We start from the raw sequence: 20,857 nt of genomic DNA, 5'->3' as shown, positions 1-20,857 counted from the left end.
GGGTCATTTTTGACCCATACTAAAGCTTCTGGAATATCTAATTAAGAACTAGTTTCTTTATCAAAATTGTATCTTATTGCACCAGTAATAGATTTTTCAAACGATTCTAGTACAGAATGTTTAGGAAAAAAGAAAATAAATTTTCTTAATTCACTATTTATACATTTTATACATAAAGCAGTACATTTATTCGTTGCATGAATCTTGCATATTGTAGATTTGATTTAAAATTTTTGATTTAAAATCCCTGCTTCTGTTTTCGATTAGTTTTGCAATATGCATATTCAACTAAAGTGTTTAGAGCAATATAGTATACACATTAGCAAGGGGCAAGCTAGAAGATTATATCAGTAAAATTTACTTATTTATTCGATTCTGCAAATTAGCAGCTCAATTATATTTAGTATACTTAGTATATTTGTCTCTGCGTGCAATTGATCAAAGGGCTATGTTTAATAAGTCCTTTTGGCTTTCCAGTGATTTGAGCTTTAAAAATAAGGATATCGAAATTTTCTTATTCATAAGTGTAATTTGGATTAATTTAAACACATACTAAGTACATCAAATCCTATCACACATCATTTAATTTAAAACAACAAAACCATTATAAACGACAATTTCAATTTCTGATGGTCCGAAGATAGGCTACTTTGAGGTCGTGTAGCTGTGTACCAAACGAATGGTACAAAAAATTAAATCATGGCCTATATGTTCAATTAATTATTGGCAAACAAATTTTTCATTGCGTGAACACTTTCTAAAAATGACTTTCTTCCGTTTTTTTCGGTACAAATGCCCCTTTCCATGTGCAACGGTGCATACAAACGTCAGTATGTATTGGAAATAGGTGGTGGAATAAAAACAATTTGTTCAAAATTTCTTTTAACTAAGCTTTAATATTATTTGAAACATTTGAAAGGTATGTCTGCACAGTTTGAAAGAAACATCTAAAATGAAAAGGTCAGTGACGAAAAATTCCCTAATCCAGACCTAATCCTCAGACCCAATTGGTCCTATACTTTGTCTAAACAAATCAAGGAAGGCACACAGCTGCACCCTCTTGACTTGTATCTCGAAACGCGAAACGCAACACACGCGTCGATGGTTTTTGTCAAGGAAAGAAAACTTTCTCTTTTAGAAGAGACAAACCAACAGTATGTTCGATTAAAAGATTGAAGGTAGCAAATTGTTTCGATGGGAACGAATAAGTTTTTATATCGACGGGATTTGATTTCTTTTACAGACCTCGTGGCGGAGTAGGACCTGAGCCTCCGCACAGCAGCGACAGCGATGAATACTCGGCAACTCAGGGCCATCAGCAGCAAGTGGGTCATGGTCATGGTCAAGGGCAGGTTAATGCGTGCAGCGTGCCTAAGGTCCACGTGTCGGGACCACCTAACAATGATGAATCCTCTTCCATCATCAATGGGTAAGTCCAACGTTTCTTTCTTTCTATTCCTGACAGCGATCGTTTACATACAGTTACATCCACTCGCGTTCATACATTATAACGGTGAATCACTGTAAATGAAAAAAAGCTTGCTTCTTATGAATTGAACCGTTGTTTTAAAAAACTGGTATAGTCTGCTATAAACAATATAGCGAGGTCGTAAACTCGAGTGGGTGTCAAAGTTTACACGTTCCAGCTCTCGAAACAAGTGAATTGACAGAAATACAAGTAGCTAAGGGCCTTAGACCATAGTCAGGGCAGAACGAAGAAATATTTTATCTAGTGTCGCCATTTTTAGAGGTATCGTAACAGGTAAATGTCTTACTCAAGTCTTTAATATCTTAATTCACCTGTTTATAATATATGCATCTAGAAAATGAAAAAAGGTAGTGCAGTTACGGTCACAGAAAAACATTCAGAAAGGCACCCTCAAGCAAGATGTCATGTACTCAAGAGTTTAGTTTACGACCTCGCTATATTTTGGCCCGGACTATATAAGTCCATTTTTTCATACGTTGGGATATTTAAGTGAATAAATTGAGAACAAAACTTGCCAATGGCCGTGGCACGTTGGAAACTTCAGTTTTCGTCCGATCACCGAAGTTAACGCTAAACTTACCGACACTTCATGTATACCCATTCCTACCAAGATCAGGTATGATCAGGTATGATCAGACAGGGGTATTCGGCCACCCCTGGGAAAAATTTTAATGGGAGATTCTAGAGGCCGAAATAAGACGAAAATCAAATATTACCATTTCTTGACTGAGGCTTCGTTAAAAAGTTATTCAAAAATTAAATTAAAAAGTTTCAAATCATTCTGAAAAAATTATATTTAATTGCAGGGGTCAATTACAAGTATTTTTGGTGAATACACATACTCCCAAAATTCTACCCACTTTCTGTAGTGTTGAAATTTTTAGACGAAATTACAAAATTTCAAATTATTCTGAAAAAATTATTTTCGGTTGCAGGGGTCGATTACAATCACTTTTGGTCATTACACATACCCCCGAAATCCTATGCACTTTCGAGAAAAAAATTCCTAAACGAAAATATAATGTATAGCCAGAAATGTTTCCCGAAATTTCATGCAAATCTTTAAAACGTCATAACTTCTGAACGAATTGGACGATTTTAATATTTAAAAAAGCAAATTACGCGTATTTTGATGGAGAATATGTACAAATCGCAAAAATATCCGAAAAGTTGATTCTTGACTCCGCAAAACGAGAAAAACCACATAAAAATGGTCCAATTTTCAAACAGCCATAACTCCTACAATAGTGAATATATTTCAGTGAAACTTTTTTTTTGAAGTAGAGCTCATAGATACCTACAAAAAAGTATTAGACAACTTTTCTGTGGGGCGTCAAACAAAATTACTAAAAATCAAAAATGAATTTTTAAGTAAAATCGACAGGGGGTAAGCTGCTGAAATTTTTCGGCGAAAAAATAAATTTTAAAGGCGTTCTGAAAAAATTATTTTCAGTTGCAGGGGTCAATCACAATTATTTTTTGTCAATTGACATACCCCCGAAATCCTACCCGCTTTGTAGAAAAAAATCGAGAAGGTGTGAAATTTTTCGACAAAATTAAAAAATTTCAAATCGTTCTAAAAAAATTATTTTTGGTTGCAGGGGTCAATTATAATAATTTTTGGTGAATAGATATACCCCCAAAATTCTACGCACTTTTGAGAAAAAAATTCTTTACCGAAAGTGCAATGTCTGACCATAAATGAAATTTCATGCCTAATCCCCTTAAATTTCGTGCGTATGTTTAAAAAGTCATAACTTCCGAACGAATTGGACGATTTTAATGTTTCAAATTGCAAACAACCCGTATTTTAGTCAAGAATATGTAGAAATTCTAAAAAGGTTTGAGAAGTTGTGCCTTAACACCGTAAAGTTAAAAAAACCCCATAAAAGTGGTCCAGTTTTCAAACGGCCATAACTCCTATAATAGTCAATGGATTTAATTGAAATTTGGTGGTGAAGTAGCGCTCATGAATACCTAAAAAAAAGTATTAGACAATATTCTCGTACAGCGTCAAACAAATTTTATTAATAATTTTTAACAGTAATTTTGTTAATAACTTTTTAACGGAGCCTCAATCAATAAATTGGTATTCTTGATTTTCGTCTTATTTTGACCTGGTTATTCAAATTTTTCACGAGGGTGGTCGTACAACCTGTATTTACAGAGTATCTTAGCGATTATAATATAACCATGAAGGAGGTGATTTTTCGTAAAACATCAAATCGATATTGTAGAATAAAATTACTTTCCGTGACCATTCATTATCGAGAAAAAAGACAACTTTGAATATATGTTGGGTATGCGTGTATCAGTGGGAACGCATCGTCGATGGAAGGAATAGAAATAGCTTCTAGAAATATCCTCACGCGACTTGACAAATGCAGGTATATGTGGAACAAGTTATCGTTAAGAACTCATTATCCATTGAAATATTGTGGTCTGCAAACATACAAGTTCCGTGTTCGTATGATAAACATTTTTTAAGTATTTTTTTTTTATTATATAAAGTTTTACGTCGCATCAACATCATGGTCATTAGCGACGGGTTTCTGTGCTGGTTTTAGATTTTGTGGAAGAGGTTGGTTTCTTTAAGAAATTCTATGGTGTTTCTTACATGCTGTTCGGACGTAAGGGCCGTGTTAGGATTGATTTTAAATTTGTGTCGCTGAGTAGAGAGTTTTTGGCAGTCATATAAAAGGTGGTGCACTGTAAGTGGAACTTCGCAACAGAAGGGAGGGTCGGTCTTCTTTATGAGAAATTCATGAGTTATCTTGCAATGGCCAGTTCTCAAAGGAGAGAGTACAATTCTTTCTTTTCTGCTCATGTGGCCGCGGGGGATATCTTGAAAAAAATTTGTGACTGAACTATGGATTTTTGATGGCTTCGATTTCCATGTGTTGTTCCATTCATCTTTAATTTTTCCTTTTTCGTGATGTATAATTTCTTGAAGTGGGATAGGGATTGGGTGTTGTTCCATTTGGAGGGTAACTGCTTCTTTGGCCCTCGAATCAGCTTGTGTGTTGCCAGTTATTCCTTGGTGTGAGGGTACCCATATGATGAATATCTTTTTCTTGGAAGAGACGAGTTCCGTATACAGCATTAAGCTATTTTTAATGATTTCATTTTGGTTTTTTTTGGCGGTGTTCGTTAAGGCTTGGGCTACGCTCATGGAGTCAGTGTAAATTGCGTGATTTTGGGAATCGGAGGTGTGTATATGTATAAGTGCGTCGTGTACTGCGTAGGCTTCAGCGGTGAAAATAGATGTTTGAGTAGGTAGACGTCTCTTGATAACGTTATTTTCTGTAATGATGGCGTATCCTACTCCTTGTTTAGTTTTGGATGCATCGGTGAAGAATTTTTTGTAAGATGCGTATTTTCTTTCTAGTTCTAGGAACTTGGTCTTATGTTCGAGGCTTGATCTAAGGTTCTTGTTGCAGTCGGCTAGAGTAGTGTCTATTTCCGGGGTTTTGGTCTGCCAGGGGGGGATTTTGTCTTGCTTCCGTTCTATAGTACTTGTTTTTTGTATCGTAATTGAAGGGAGGTATTTTTTAATTGTGACATACAGTGGTGATGGCAAATTTGGTTTTTTTTCGTATAATTCATAATATCTATTGTCGAATATATAGTGGTAGGTGGGGTTGCTGGGAGTAGATGACATTTTCAGTGCGTATTTTATACTTAAGAATTTTTTTCTCTGCTCCAGTGACATTTCACCAGTTTCGAATAGCACACCACTGATAAGACATGTGCGGTATAGTCCCATAGACAATCGCAGTGCCGCGTTATGGATGGGGTCAATCATTTTTAAAATATGCGGTTTCGCTGAATTGTATACGATACAGCCATAATCAATCTTGGACCTGATTAAACCTTGATATGCTTTGAGTAGGATTTCTTGGTCGGAGCCCCAGTTGTGACTGGCCAGGATTTTGATGATGTTTAACCTTTTTAGGCAGGAATATTTTAGGTGTTTTATATAGGAGATCCAGGATAGTCGCCTATCAAAAATTAGTCCAAGGAGTCTGATGTTGTCAACAAAATTGATTTCATTATTCCCCATAGTTAAGGTTGGCGTTTCTCGACGGGGTTTGTTGGAAAACAATATGCATTGGGTTTTCTGCGGAGAAAATTTGAGACCAGACCTATGGGACCATTCTTGTAGGCTATCGATTGATGTTTGTAGGATTTCTTTTAGGGTTTGTATATTTTTCCCCCTGCACGTTAGTGTGAGGTCGTCCGCAAATAAATGAGCATTTACGGGTGGTTTTACGCCGTTTGTTATGTCGTTGATTTCAAGCAAAAATAGCGTGACACTAAGCACCGAACCTTGGGGTACACCGTTTTCGACTTCCATCGGATCTGATAGCGTGCTATTGATTCTTACTTGGATTGATCTATTCGATAAGAAATTAATGATGAAGGATAGCATGGGACCGTTGATGTTTAATTCGATGAGAGAGTTTATGATTTTTGGTTTCCAGACCATGTCGTATGCCTTCTCAATATCCATGCATACTGCAATTAAAGCTTCGTTATTTTGAAAGGCGTCACATATATTTGTATGCACACTGGTGAGTACGTCCATTGTGGAGCGATATTCGCGAAATCCACATTGAGTTGGAGATAGAAGATTGTTACTTTCAAGGAACCAGCGGAGCCTTCTATTGATAGTTTTTTCGAATAGTTTGCACATATTACTAGTTAGTGCAATTGGGCGGTAGCTCTCAGGTTCGTGTTTGTTTTTCGTAGGTTTGAGGATTGGGACTATAATGGCTTTCTTCCAGTTATCAAGGAAGACTTCATGTGACCATATGCAGTTGTATATTTGAAGCAGATAGCTTTTCGCACTCATGGGGAGATTTTTCAGTAGTCTGTTAGGAATGTTGTCTGGGCCAGGCGATGAGTCTTTCGTTAATTGAAGGCAGTTGGTTAATTCTTTCATAGATATATCGGAGTTTATTACTGGGTCTATTGCCTTTTTGTCCCTATGGCGAAGCTTCTCCTTTACTTCGTTCTCTCGTTCAGTAATGTTTGAAAGAAAGGCTGTGGGGTAGTTACTACTACTAGAGTTTGATTTAAATTTCTCGGCGAGGGTGTTGGCAATTTCCTTTGCGCTAGTCACCACTTGATTTTGGTCTGTTTTGAGATATTGAATTCCGAAGTAAGGGTTGTTTCCATTTATTTGTTTGATTTTTTGCCACACTTGTTTAGGGGGGGTTTGGTTTGTTATGGATGAAACATATACATTCCAAGATTGTTTCTTACTTTCTTTGATTACCCTACGGAATTTGGCACGGTGTTTTTTGTATTCTATTAGGTTTTCGGTAGAAGGATTCTTCTTGACCCTGTTGAAGGCGTGATGACTGTTCTTTAACGCACTTTCGCATTCTTTGTTCCACCAGGGAGTCAAATGTTTTTTGCGGATTTTTGGGACTTTTATTACAGTAAAACCGGTGGCCACTTTTGCTGCATTAGTAATAATTGATTCCAAATCACTGACGATATCGTTAATTTTAGTAGGGTTAATTGTGTTATTGATTATTGGCATAAGAGATTTATTGATCTGGTTTTGGTATATTTCCCAGTCAATTTTGTTGAAGTTCCACTTAGGGGTTTGCGACGGTTGACAGTAGGTAGTATTGTCATCATAGGTTACAGTGAGTGGAAAATGATCGCTATCGTGTAGGTCTTCTATCACATTCCATTCTATGCGTTGAGCCAGTTTGGAATCGCAGATGGTTAAGTCGATTGCAGTGAAGGAACCATTGCTTGCATTAAAGTGTGTGGGGTGCCCTGTGTTAAGTAAAATTAGTTTTGGGTCTTGCAGTAACTTCTCAATTATCTTTCCAAGGGCGTCAATTCTAGATGACCCTCACAGAGGGTTGTGGCTGTTGAAATCGCCGGTTAAAATTACAGGTGGAGGTATTTGTTGTATTAAATTTTGTATATCTTGGAGATGAAGAGGTTGGCTATTTGATAAATAAACATTACAAACATTGATTTTATTCGGAAAGTGGATGGTCGTTGCAATTGCTTCCAGATTTGTTTTTAGCGGAATTTCAGTTGCTGAGTATTTGTTGGAAATTGCAATAGCTACTCCACCGCTGGCGAAGTTGTTGTTTTCTCTGTTTTTGACGAGGAGGCTGTAATTTTTCAGTGATGGATTATGGTTTTTTTTGATATTTGTTTCCTGAAGACATAGGATATCTGGATTGTGTTGTTTGACAATAATTTCAAGTTGCTCGAAGTGAGCGTAATATCCGTTTATATTCCACTGAATAATTGTTTTCATAGTGTGACTGGCTGTTGATTAGTAGGCTACTTGGTAATGATTAGTTGTTACCTAGCTTGATAGGTCATCTTCTACCTCCGATGACCAGTTGAGTGTTGATTGCTCAGGTGGGTCCTAAACCATTTTCTGATGCAACTTGCGTATTCTAATTTTGATTGACCGTTCTTTGAGTAGGGGGTGGATTCTAATTAGTAATTCAGCTAAGGCTGGCATGTTGCTGGTGTACTGTTTGGAAATTTTCTTCGGGTTGTGTGCCCCTATTGTATTTTCCAGAAAGCTTTTCAATTGGAGGTAATCCAAAACTTGGTTATTTTTCTTGTCATCGATATACTCTTTTGCTGGTTCGAGCATCTCGTCAATTCTATCTATCGAGAAGGCAGGCGACTGGGGGCGTTTGGGTTTTTTGAAGATTGGTTCGGGAAACTTAAGACGTTTTTCCGTTATTTGCCGAGTTGGGCCATTGGTATCCAGGTTGAGATCACTTAATTTTACTGGGTTTATTATGCTTTCTTCGGACGTTGAGGATAGTGGTCTCTTGTTTCCTGTCTTATTTTCTATTGGACCTTCTGTTTCTTCATTTCTGGGTTCGACTATTTCAGGGATATTTTGTGTTGGTGGTGCGGTTTCATTAGTAATGTCTGTTTCAATTTGCATTCCAATTTCAGGTGCGTGGTTGGTAGGATGGGAGTATGGGGATAGATTCGAAATTGTGTGTAAATGGATGTATGAATCCGATTTGTTAGTGTTTGTCGTGTTTATACATTGTTTTGCAATGTGTCCTTCTTGTTGGCAATTGAAGCATGTCTGTTTCTCTGTTGTGGAAAATATTCTATACGTGTTGTTATCTAGTGTAATTGTGAAGGAGCTCGGTATACGTTTGGCTTCTTCCGGGTCGACGTAAACCTGCCTCCTAAAGCTTAGAATGTGAGACAGGTCTGGATCGGTAATTCCTGCTTTTAGCGGAGTAATTTTCGAAAGCAGTTTAATATTGTTGCTTTTAAAGATGTTCTCGATTTGAGTATTGGGAATTATAGGTGCAACGTTAGATAGTATAATCCGTTGGGCCGGTAGCACCATCGGTCTGATTTCAACATTTATATTGTTTATGTTTACCGATTTATGTTTATGTGTTAGGTTTGTAACCGTGTGTTTACTATCTAAGTACATGCAAATTCTACTGTTGGATATTCTTGATAGGAATTTGATTGCTTTAGGTCCTACTAAGTTTCCAATGGCTCGAGCGTATTCTTTTATTGTAATGCCATCAACTGATTGTAGTATTATGGCCTGGTCTTGGGTTGGGATGTATTCTTGTTTCATGATGTTTGCGTATGATACTTTTGGATCGGTGGTGTTGTTTGAAATGTTATGGTCTTTATTCATTGGAGTGTATGGGTTCCTATCGCTTTGTTGGCAATCTTCGCGGGTAGCGGATTCTTCTTTACGTTGGGTCTTATTCAGCGGCATGGTGGCACACACACGCGCACACACGTCACGTATGTATACCCGGTTTGTGGGTTCACACAGCTGTGTTGGTCTCACCAACACAGCTTGGCGTCGTCACTTGTATGTTCACTCGGTATACGGCACTCGTCAGCGGTACGAAGTATTTAATAACACGTCCGATCGCGTCGAATGCCGAAACGGGACTCTTTTTAAGTATTGTATTTGATATTATTGAATGTTTATTATATTCTTATATTACGTCGTTTCGTCAAGTTAGTTGTGTTTGATCGTTCAATGAAAAATCGTAATTAATGATTAAAAGGACAAAATGAAGAAAATTTGACATTATTTTCTTCTAGTTATTAACGAGTCCCTTTTGATCTAAATCTGAATTTTATTATTCCGTAAACCAGTACAAAATTTCTAATTGAATTCTTCCATTACTATATTTGTAAATTCTTTACTTATTATTATCGTTAATTTTATAAACTCACTCTTATAGCTTCGAAGATTTTGATGCAATCTCTTCCCCTTAATAGTTGACAAAATTCTAAGAAAGTATAATACAAAAATATACTTCAATTTAAAAAAAAAACGCTGTTTAAAGCAACATAATTTTCTAATTTCCCCCAGTGGAGTATACGTCTAAAAAATTATTAATATAAAATTTGATATCTGTGCGTTAAGGGGAAAAATTAAAATCGATTCTACAAATATTCTAAGCTATTTCGATTCTGTTTACAATCACGCACCAAATCTTATGTAATTATACACAACGAAAAGAATGAATCGAATAAACGTTATTTTGATAAGAGCTATCGAAATATAAAAAAGAAAAATGTAGATGAATTTCGATTAAAGAAGATCCGAAATATTGTTTTCATCGTCGTGTACTCCTTGATCGTAACAACAACCGTATTTATTTTTGTCTTGGCTCTTTGTTTTATTATTCTGTATGTACATACGTATGCAAAATTTCAACTGAATTGGCATGAAAAACTTCACGGATGTTCCTTGTCGGTGCTTCTTTTCGCAACATGCTCGAGTGCACCTCGCAAATCAATTGTGTCTGACTCCCTGTTATACAGTTCACACTCAATTGACCCTTTTTCCAAATGCACACTGGTCATCCATTACTCACATGCACACACGCCGCATTAAACCGATTAAGCATTGCACAGAAGCGGTTGAAGTTAAAATATAATTAATGTTTATAGGAATGCATAGGCAACAGAGTTGGGTACAATTTACTCATAACTAACGAATGCAATAAATTAATTTTCGTTTGGGATCCGTTCGAAACCTGACTTGTAAATCAGAGCACAGTAATGGATTTTTTAATATCATTAATATTTTTATAAAATTCAATTACATTCTTACTTCGTGCAACATACAATACAAAATACATAATTAATTACAAATATGTAGTTCAAACAAAGTGTTACAAATAATAATTCAGGGAGATTAATTTATTTATATGCAACAAATTCTGCTAAATTGTTTCAAATAAAAGATTTCATAAATTGTTTATTGTTTGGATAGTTTTAATATTATTAATATTTTTATAAAATTCAATTGCATTCTTACTTCTTATAACATACAATACAAAATACATAATTAATTATAAATATGTAATTCAAACAAAGTGTTACAAATAATAATTCGGGGAGATTAATTTATTTACATGCAACAAATTCTGCTAGATTGTTTCAAATAAAAGGTTTCATAAATTGTTTATTGTTTGGATAGTTCTACCCACATTGAGAAACATTTACTTCAATCATTCTTCTTTCATTACACGTATGGATGTTATCGAAAAGTAAACACAATCTCAATTATACAGAATGACTCATTTAAGCTGTTGAAATTGTTAGAAAAAGTAATGTTGTCATCTAAATGCTAGCACGAAATTAGCTTTTTATAGATGATAGAAGAAATCACAATATTAATTATGACTATAAAAATCACAATATTAAATGGACAATTAAAAGAATGCAGGTTTCTTTTTTTTTAAACAACACGGAATTATTTCAATCAGAAAAAAATAATGTTTCTATTTATATATTCGCCACTGTACGTCAGAATATGTGGAAAAAGTTAATCGATCTGTATAAGCGAAATAAAAAATACAATTGCAATGCATGCATAACTGGGTAAAGGGTCAACTGTATTTGAATAAAACTTCCTCCATTTCTGCCTCTCACGTGCTGTGCAGTTGTGGTAGTTCGTACAGAATCGTTTATATCGTCTGTAATACCGATCCTAATTGCCTGACGCGCACTGTACTTTGGTTGAAATAATTAGGGGATTACGCAATGGATAATTGCGTACGATAATTCAAACATCAGGGATTAACGAAATGCTATGTATCCAATGTATTGCTATATTCATTGAATGCTTCATTTATACAACATGTTTCGCTAACTCTGTTATAAAGCTACATCCCTGTTAATTTTAACGATACAAGAAATAAACATTTTTTGCTCAAGTTTTATTGCTTTTACCCAATTATTAGAAACAAAACATTCATTGATATTATTTCCTTGTTGCAATGAATTACTATTTGCATACATTTCGACTATTTGTTGTAGCTTTCTTCGAATGTTTCAATATCTATACAGGGTGTTCGGCTACCCATGAGAGAAATTTTAATGGGGGATTCTAGAGGCCAAAATAAGACAAAAATCAAGAATACCAATTTGTTGATTGAGGCTTCGTTAAAAAGTTATTAATGTTTCAAGTTACATCTGTAGAATGGCAATCTACGAACAGCTGCGTGCACACGATAGTGGTTCTCACTCAGCATGAGAAACTCTACTTAGTGACGTATCGACAGCCTTACAGTTCTTTGAGTGAGAACCACTAACAGCTGTTCGCAGATTGCCGTTCTACAGGCGGAACTTTAAACGTTAATAACTTTTTAACGAAGCCTCCATCAACAAATTGGTATTCTTGATTTTCGTCTTATTTTGGCCTCTAGAATCTCCCATTAAAATTTTTCCCACGGGTTGCCAAACACTCTGTATACATATTTATTGACGAAATTCATATCCTGTTGAGTAATGTCGTTCTAATTTTAAATGCGGTTGTTCGATTGACTTACAAGTATGGTGTAGAATTTCAGCCGCATGTTGGTGCAATAATATTAATAACGTGTGCGTAGATGGAACTATCTATAACTTGTATATAATATCTTTTTTCGCTAACCTAAAAAAAACCAATAATAAAAAATAGTATTACCCACATTTTCTCTATGATTTTCTTCTTTTTTCTCTCCTTAAATTCTTTAGTTTGTCAGAATAGTAGCACTTGGACATAACATCGATAAATCCATCCATGTACTTATTAATATTATGAAGACATCATTACACTAGCATACGACTAGTAATGTTAATTTTACATCACAATAAGTGATTTATTTGGCAAATTATAATTCTATAAATAGAACTATAATTCACCTAATGTACGAACCAAAGTTTGGATCACATTTTTCGAGTAATAGCTCGCTTTTTGAATCGATTCAACGACGATGACAACGTCAAACGTGGAATACATGAAGAATTTGCGCGCCAACATTCATCGTGATATTGCAGGGGAGTGGAATTGCTTTCAGTTTGATGGTATATAATCATGCTTGAAATTCTGTTTCATTGTAATTTTGATAATAAATCAGCACTTAAAATCTTATTTAAGACACTCTATTATTGGATATCTATTAAGCCATAAATCCGAGCTGATAATCCTGGCGATTATTTTGAGCAAAGTATATAAGGATTACGTGATCTAGGCCTCATGCATGATAGATAAAGAGAACGTCTTAAAATAGACAAAAGGAAATAATTGGATAGAGAATAACAAGGGTCACTCTGAAGGAGCATAGCACCGGCGATAGATCACTAGGCCTGCAATTTACAATACTGAAAGTCCTTGAGAATGAGAATGAAAATTAATAAGTCGGGTTTATTTAATTGTGAGAAAATTATTGTGAGAATATTGGACTAATTGTTAGTTACACGTGGTAGACGTATATTGTGATTTGTTTGAACCAAACAGGCATGCTTTTGTAGTTAAAAAGAAAGCTTTACATATTAAGCAAAATTTATTTATGAAATAGCAGAAGTCTTAGTGTGAGTTACAGTTTAAATTCTTTTTGGCGTAATCGAAATACATTTTTTAACGTCAGGTATTCATACACTGATAGAGATTAATAATCGAACGGACTGAAAAATATTGTCTATTGAATTTATACATTATAACGACATTTATAAAAAAATCATCCTATTGAGAATATCTTAGAAAAACTAACAATATAGAGTATTGATTAGTATAGTGCAGTAACATTTTTAATGCAGAACACAGCTTCAATTTGCAACTGAATTGCGCGCATCTATAATTTCATTACAAGTTTGATTTCAGAAATAAAATGGATTTGAGTATTCATTCTACGCTTTTCATTTTAAAAACCAAATAGTCGGAATGTAAACGTTCTGTAAATATATTATTAGACAAAAAAGTGTTCCATGATTAAAGGAGTGTGGCAAACGCTTGTTCTATAGGGTGTCCCAGAAATAACTACTCACCTTGAGGTTAAAAGGAGGTGGTTTGATCATATGTTCTTTTTGAGTTATAAATACATTTTATTTATGGTTAAATTTTACAACGATGCCTATAAAGTATTAAATTAAAAATAGTTCTTTATATTTGTATGGCTAGAAAAAATTTTTCAAAAAATATGCCGTCATTTTGACGGATACAATCATTTTTTACTGTTATTGTTCATAGAATAGTTTTTTTCGTCAGAAACATCCGTGGTTTTTATGTTTTTTGGAATATTATAGCTTTGGTTTAATAAAATATAGTGCGTGTGTACATTATCATTATTCTTGTAATGATAATAAACAATAACAGTACAAATGTTTGCTCGTCTATTAACTAGTCACCTTTTGTATAGAATTCAAATCTGTCTTTCTGAGATTATCCAGCAATGAATTTCGTGGCAATGATGTGGGTGTTATTCATCAAACACATCTCAGATTTATGTTAAATTCCGCCCACGCGTAAAATCTTTCGTTCGTGTTAATTGAACTCTTGCGTACATTTAACTCGATAAGATTTCAACGATACACTCTGGACGAACGCGTAGCGCCGATAAGTGTTTTCGAAACGTCTTATCGTCGCCATTGTGGCACTTCTGTTCGTGTAGTCTGCACGATACAACGGTACATTTTTACCTATTGTAATACGTATGCGTATTGTTCCGATACAAATAATTTCCTCGAACATGGGAATTCGAGTTTTTGATGCGAGTGGGATGATTTATTTCCCAGCTTTCGAGAGATGAACTATCAAACGCGATAAAGTATTCATGGAAGCATCCAAATATCAGATTGTGTCGTAAAGTTTGTCAAGAGTACGGTAACATTTTTAACAGATAATGGAAATTACCAAACAAGTAAGATATCAGACAAATGAGCATTTTTTAAATTCATATTTATTCGTTTTTCGATTTTGAGAGTTTTGAATCTTAAAAATAATAACAGATTTCGAGTCCTCGAAATATTTTTAGTTTCGAGGGTTTCATACCTAGTTAATACGAATAAATTTATGGAAAATAATTGCAAATTAAATATTAGAACATTGTTGCATTTCCAGAAATCAATATCGATTTTGTATATTTTAATAATAGTCGATGATTGACCATAAGCGTACGATGGTAACTTTTCACTTCCGGAAAACGGTGCTTTCATGATAATACGTTCGTGCAAAGTTAGATTAATGAATTTACTAGCCGTGCGATGAATTATTAATCGTGTGTGTCCATAAATACTTACCCGTTGAGTAGTTTGAAGTTTCAATCATCTAACGACTCACATTTATTTTGAATGAAAACGAAGATTAAAATGATGACTTTGTCGAACATAATTGCACGTCGGATGATTAACAGTTGCATTTTTCAATCTCGAGAATAATTACAACCCAGTTTGATCGAATTGAGAAACTTTTAATAATAGTTGTAGCGTACACTGTCCAAAATAGTTTCAGAATTTCATACTAAACATTCGGTAATGATTCTGTGTTATTAAATGTGCATAATCAAAAATAAATTGTCTCTATACAGGGTGTACGGCCATCCCTGGAAAAAATTTTAATGGGGGATTCTAGAGGCCAAAATAAGACGAAAATCAAGAATACCAATTTCTTGACTGAGGCTTCGTTAAAAAGTTATTAAAAAATTAAATTAAAAAATTTCAAATTATTCTGAAAAAATTATTTCCGGTTGCAGGGGTTGATTACAATCACTTTTGGTCATCATACATACCCCCGAAATCCAAACCATTTTCGAGAAAAAAATTCCTTACCGAAAATCTAATTTGAGGCCAAAATGGTTCCCCGAAATTTCATGCAAATCTTTAAAACGTCATAACTCCTGAACGGATTGGACGTTTTTAATGTTTAAAAAAGCAAATTACGCGTATTTTTGTGGAGAATATGTACAAATCGCAAAAACATCCGAAAAGTTGATTCTTGACCCCGCAAAATGAGAAAAACCCCATAAAAATGGTCCAATATTCAAACAGCCATAACTCCTACCATAGTGAATATATTTCAATGAAACTTTTTTCTGAAGTAGAGCTCATGGGTGCCTACAAAAAAGTATTACACAACTTTTCTGTAGGGCGTCAAACAAAATTACTAAAAATTAAAAACGAATTTTTAAGTAAAATCGACAGGCTGCTGAAATTTTTCGGCAAAAAACAATTTTTTTAAATTGTTCTAAAAAAATTATTTTCGATTGCGGGGATCAATTATAATCATTTTTGGTCAATAGACATACCCCCGAAATCCTACCCACTTTCTAGAAAAAAATTCGAGGTGTGAAATTTTTCGACAAAATTAAAAAATTTCAAATCGTTCTAAAAAAATTATTTTCGGTTGCGGGGGTCAATTATAACCATTTTTGGTGAATAGACATACCCTCGAAATCTAAACCATTTTCGAGAAAAAAATTCCTTACCAAAAATATAATTTCAGGCCCAAAAATGTCTTTCTAAAATTTCATGCGAATCTTTAAAACGTCATAACTTTTGAACGAATTGCAGAATTTTAATGTTTCAAAATGCAAACAACGCGCATTTTGTTGAATAATATGTAGAAATTTTAACAATATTGAAAAAGTTGTTCCTTAACCCCGTAAAGTGAGAAGAACCCCATAAAAGTGGTCCAATTTTCAAACAGCCATAACTCTTACAATAGTGAATATATTTCAATGAAACTTTTTTCTAAAATAGAGGTCACGAGTATCTGCAAAAAACTATTGGTCAACTTTTCTATAAGGCGTCAAACAAAATTAATTTTGTTATTTTTGTTTGTTATTTGTTATTAGTAATCTTGTATTCGTTCAAAGCAAAATATGCTGCACTTAAAAAATTCTTGTCGCCCGATAATTCGAATAAATAATATCGGTAAAAGAAATTTTCCAAATGTGTCCTAAATAGGAGTGGTAATAGATTGATTGCATCGAAAGCGAGGGACCCAGTTTTTCCGTTCAAATATCCGGGGCACCTAGATCCATTAATCCGTCCAGTTCGGTCGCGAGGCGTTTTATTCGAAGTTTTTCGGATACAAGCACGTACGATGTTAATACATTTATACGAGGCGAATCGAAGGACCGTAAGGGGAATCAATACATGGAGTAAAAAAGAATTTCCGCACGGCGTATTTTTAGATTAACAGATGCCGCAGCCTTGAGTGTATAAAAGTTGCTCTAAAAATAAATGACCAATCCCGAAAGCTTATTTACTAATGGGAAATCGGTTCATCGACGTGTAACGGTGTACACCGCGAGTACCGTTCTATAGAACGACGAGACCGGAATTCCTCCATTTTCGCGCGAATGCAAACTAACAAAGTTACTTTTGTAGTTTCGATGTGTGTTTCTTTACTTTTCGAAAGAAAACTACGACCACTAATAAAAAGCTTCCGGATCAAATACACTAATAAGAAACTTACTTGAAACTCTTGTGCTTCAGGATTATAAAATTTATATACAGGGTGTTCGGTATGGGAAAAATTTTAATGGGAGATTCCAGGGCCAAAATAAAAAATATACGAGTAGACCTTACATCCAATGTATTTTTTTGGCCCATTTTTCTGGGACTCCATTAAAACGCATTATTTGAATCATTAAAATCCTTCAATTTCTTCCAAAAGTTATGATTTTTTAAACATACGCATGAAATTTCTATACAGGGTGTTCGGTCATCCCTGGGAAAAATTTTAATAGAGGATTCTAGAGGCCAAAATAAGACGAAAATCAAGAATACCAATTTGTTGATGGAGGCTTCGTTAAAAAGTCATTAACAATTAAATTCAAAAATTTCAAATCGTTCTGAAAAAATTATTTTCGGTTGCGGGGGTCAATTACAATCATTTTTGGTGACTACACATACTTCCGAAATCCTAACCACATTCGAGAGAAAAATTCGAGTAAGTGCTGAAAGTTTTGGGTGAAAAAAAAGACTTTCGAATCGTCTTGGAAAAATTATTTTTAGTTGCAGGGGTCAATTGCAAGCATTTTTGGTCAACAGACATACCCCCGAAATCCTACTCAGTTCCGAGAAAAAAATTCCTTACCAAAAATATAATTTCTGGCCAGAAATGTCTGCTCGAATTTTCATGCGAATCTTTAAAACGTTATAACTTCTGAACGGATTGGGCGATTTTAATGTTTAAAAAAACAAACTACGCGTATTTTGATGGAGAATATGTACAAATCGCAAAAATATTCGAAAAGTTGGTCTTTGACCCCGCAAAATGAGAAAAACCCCATAAAAATGGTCCAATTTTCAAACAGCCATAACTCCTACAATTGTGAATATATTTCAATGAAACTTTTTTCTGAAATAGAACTCATGAGTACCTACAAAAAAGTATTACACAACTTTTCTGTAGGGCGTCACACAAAATTACTAAAAATGAAAAACGAATTTTTAAGAAAAATCGTCGGGGGGTAGGTGCCTAAATTTTTCAACGAAAAAAAAAAATTTCAAATTGTTCTGGAAAAATTATTTTCGGTTGCGGGGGTCCCTTATAATCATTTTTCGTGAATAGACATATCCCCGAAATCCTACCCACTCTCCAGAAAAAAATTCGAAGTGTGAAATTTTTCGACGGAAAAAAAAAATTTTAAATCGTTTTGGAAAAATTATTTTCGGTTACGGGAGTCAATTACAATCATTTTTGTTCATAGACATACCCCCGAAATCTTGTGCATTTTCGAGAAAAAAATTCAATTCGGTCGGAACATTAAACGTTAATAACTGTTTAACGAAGTCTTCATCAACAAATTGGTATTCTTGATTTTCGTCTTATTTTGGCTTCTAGAATCTCCCATTAAAATTTTTCCCAGGGGTGGCCGAACACTCCGTATAATAATTTCTGGTCACATGTGTACGCCTTTTGTAGTTATTCATGGGCATGTAAGAGCATATACGTATATTGGATTAAACAAAGAAGAACAACAGTAGTTTTATATAAATATTTCGTCGTGTTTCTGCTAATTGTAAAAGACATAGGATACTCCTTTTATGAGAAATGTTTTTCGTTATCTGAAGCAAATACGGTACATCGGGGAAAGTGAATCGTAGATTTAATTTCCAGCTCGAGGAACGAGAGAATTAATTAAGAAATGATCCTGGTTTCATTTAGGTTATTCGGTACTCGCTACTCGTCTTTGTAACATTACTTTTATGTTATTAATTACATTTTTGGTGAATAGATATACCCTTGAAATTCTACGGACTTTCGAGGGAAAAATTCTTTACCGAAAATAAATACTGTGTGGCCGGAAATGTTTCTATAACTTCTCAACGAAGCCTCAATCAACAAATTAGTATCCCTAATGTTCGTCTTATTTTGGCTTTCAGAATCTCCCATTAAAATTTTTCCTAGGGGTGGACGAACACCCTATACAGGGTTTTTTCTCGAAAGTGCGTAGGATTTCGGGGGTATGTGTAATGACCAAAAATGATTGTAATTAACCCCCGTAACCGAAAATAATTTTTCCAGAACGATTTGAAATTTTTGAATTTAATTGTTAATAACTGTTTAATGAAGCCTCGATCATCAAATTGGTATTCTTGATTTTCGTCTTATTTTGGCCTCTAGAATCTCCCATTAAAATTTTTCCTAGGGGTGGACGAACACTCTGTATAATTTGCCCCTATTACTTGTGGTGTTACGAATCAGACGACGTTAGTAATTTTTTAAATACTTCGGTATGTCAAATATGCATTTATTTTTATATTTTAAATTTCGCGAATTCAAAAAGTAATGGCCCCTATTACGCCCTTTTCTTTTCATGTAAATACTTCCAAACGATGTTATAATTCATACGTTTTTATTCGGGGAGAGGGGGAAGAGTCATGGTAGAAAATTCTCTACCCTTTTGAAAATTGTGTTTCGACAGCTGCTTCAAGTGTAAAACTTAAAGTGCCGTGGAACAAGTGGTCTCGCACCTCTTGCACGCGACTGAACGCGGGAAAAAAACGCAAACCGAGGTGGTTGCCTTCGCGAATGCGTGCAGGAATGGAACGCGTATGTACATACGTATATCGAATATTCGTTGCGTCACCATAGAGCAGTGTTTCTCAAACTTTACTAAAACGCGATTCGTTTGTACAAAACACATCGGTGGTTCCACTAGTTTCATCTAATTCGTAGTTCGTTTATTCTTTTGTGTTCAGTCACTGAACAATAAAAAAGATTTATTCAGATCCTACAAGGCCCTGCATTTTATAAATTTTGAATGTGTTATATTATAATAATAATATAATATAAATATAATAATTTATGAGGGAACCACGTCGAGGTTTGCAACCGTTAATTATATGAATTAGTGTAAAAGAGAAGGCAAAGATTGAAAATAAATTAAATTCCTTTATGTTTGAAGCTTTTGTTTAGTATAACACTCGAATCGAATATAACAAAAAATATCGATAATGTAATAGAAATAAATTTTCAGTATACAGGGTGTTCATATGAAAACTTTAAATCTAAAAATCTCGAAAATAACACATTTTAAAAGTTAAAGTAAGTATAGAAGTTATTCGATTTCAAATTATTATATTTATAAATTATATTTATGTTTTATTTGTTGAACGCTTTCAAGGTTATTTGAAGAATACCCTTGTTTTTTTTAATAAAATTCAAAATTTGTTTACCTATGAAACTTCTTTATTTTTTTTATGAATGCTGGTAAATCGATAACTATATTTTTTCACGTGGCTTTTTTATTACATAAAGAATTGCAGTAGTCGCTTGTACCTCCAAAACAGAAGAAAATTTTGAAACAATAGATTATCGTTTATGATAAAAAAAATCAGTGCTTCTATTTTCATCCATTTTGTGCTAAGCAATAATAGAATCTGTTGTGAAATTTACTTCTCAATTTTTTAAAAGTTTTCTTTTGAATATTTTTGTATTTCTGTGTTATTTTGTTCTTTAATTTGACAATATTTTCTTGTCTCCTTTTTGAATATTACAGATTTTAAACACCTACATAACAAAATCTATTAACGCCAAATCAGGTAGGCGGCCATTCAATAGTAAACAAATATTTTATTTTA

At 34.2% G+C, this 20,857-nt stretch overlaps 1 protein-coding gene across 5 annotated transcripts in view; it reads left to right on the top strand.

Annotated features, from left to right (window-relative positions):
* Positions 1-20,857, top strand: part of LOC143342740 (uncharacterized) — a 188,880-nt gene that overhangs the window by 24,697 nt on the left and 143,326 nt on the right. For all 5 annotated transcript variants that reach the window (XM_076766935.1, XM_076766934.1, XM_076766936.1 and 2 more), the window contains one exon: positions 1,244-1,429. In XM_076766935.1, the coding sequence (XP_076623050.1) occupies positions 1,244-1,429 (186 nt within the window). The remainder of the gene's footprint in view (positions 1-1,243; positions 1,430-20,857) is intronic.

This window comes from Colletes latitarsis, chromosome 6 (genome assembly GCF_051014445.1).
Source record: "Colletes latitarsis isolate SP2378_abdomen chromosome 6, iyColLati1, whole genome shotgun sequence".
In the NCBI taxonomy this organism is placed as follows: domain Eukaryota; kingdom Metazoa; phylum Arthropoda; class Insecta; order Hymenoptera; family Colletidae; genus Colletes; species Colletes latitarsis.
This window is presented reverse-complemented; position numbering and strand designations above follow the sequence as displayed.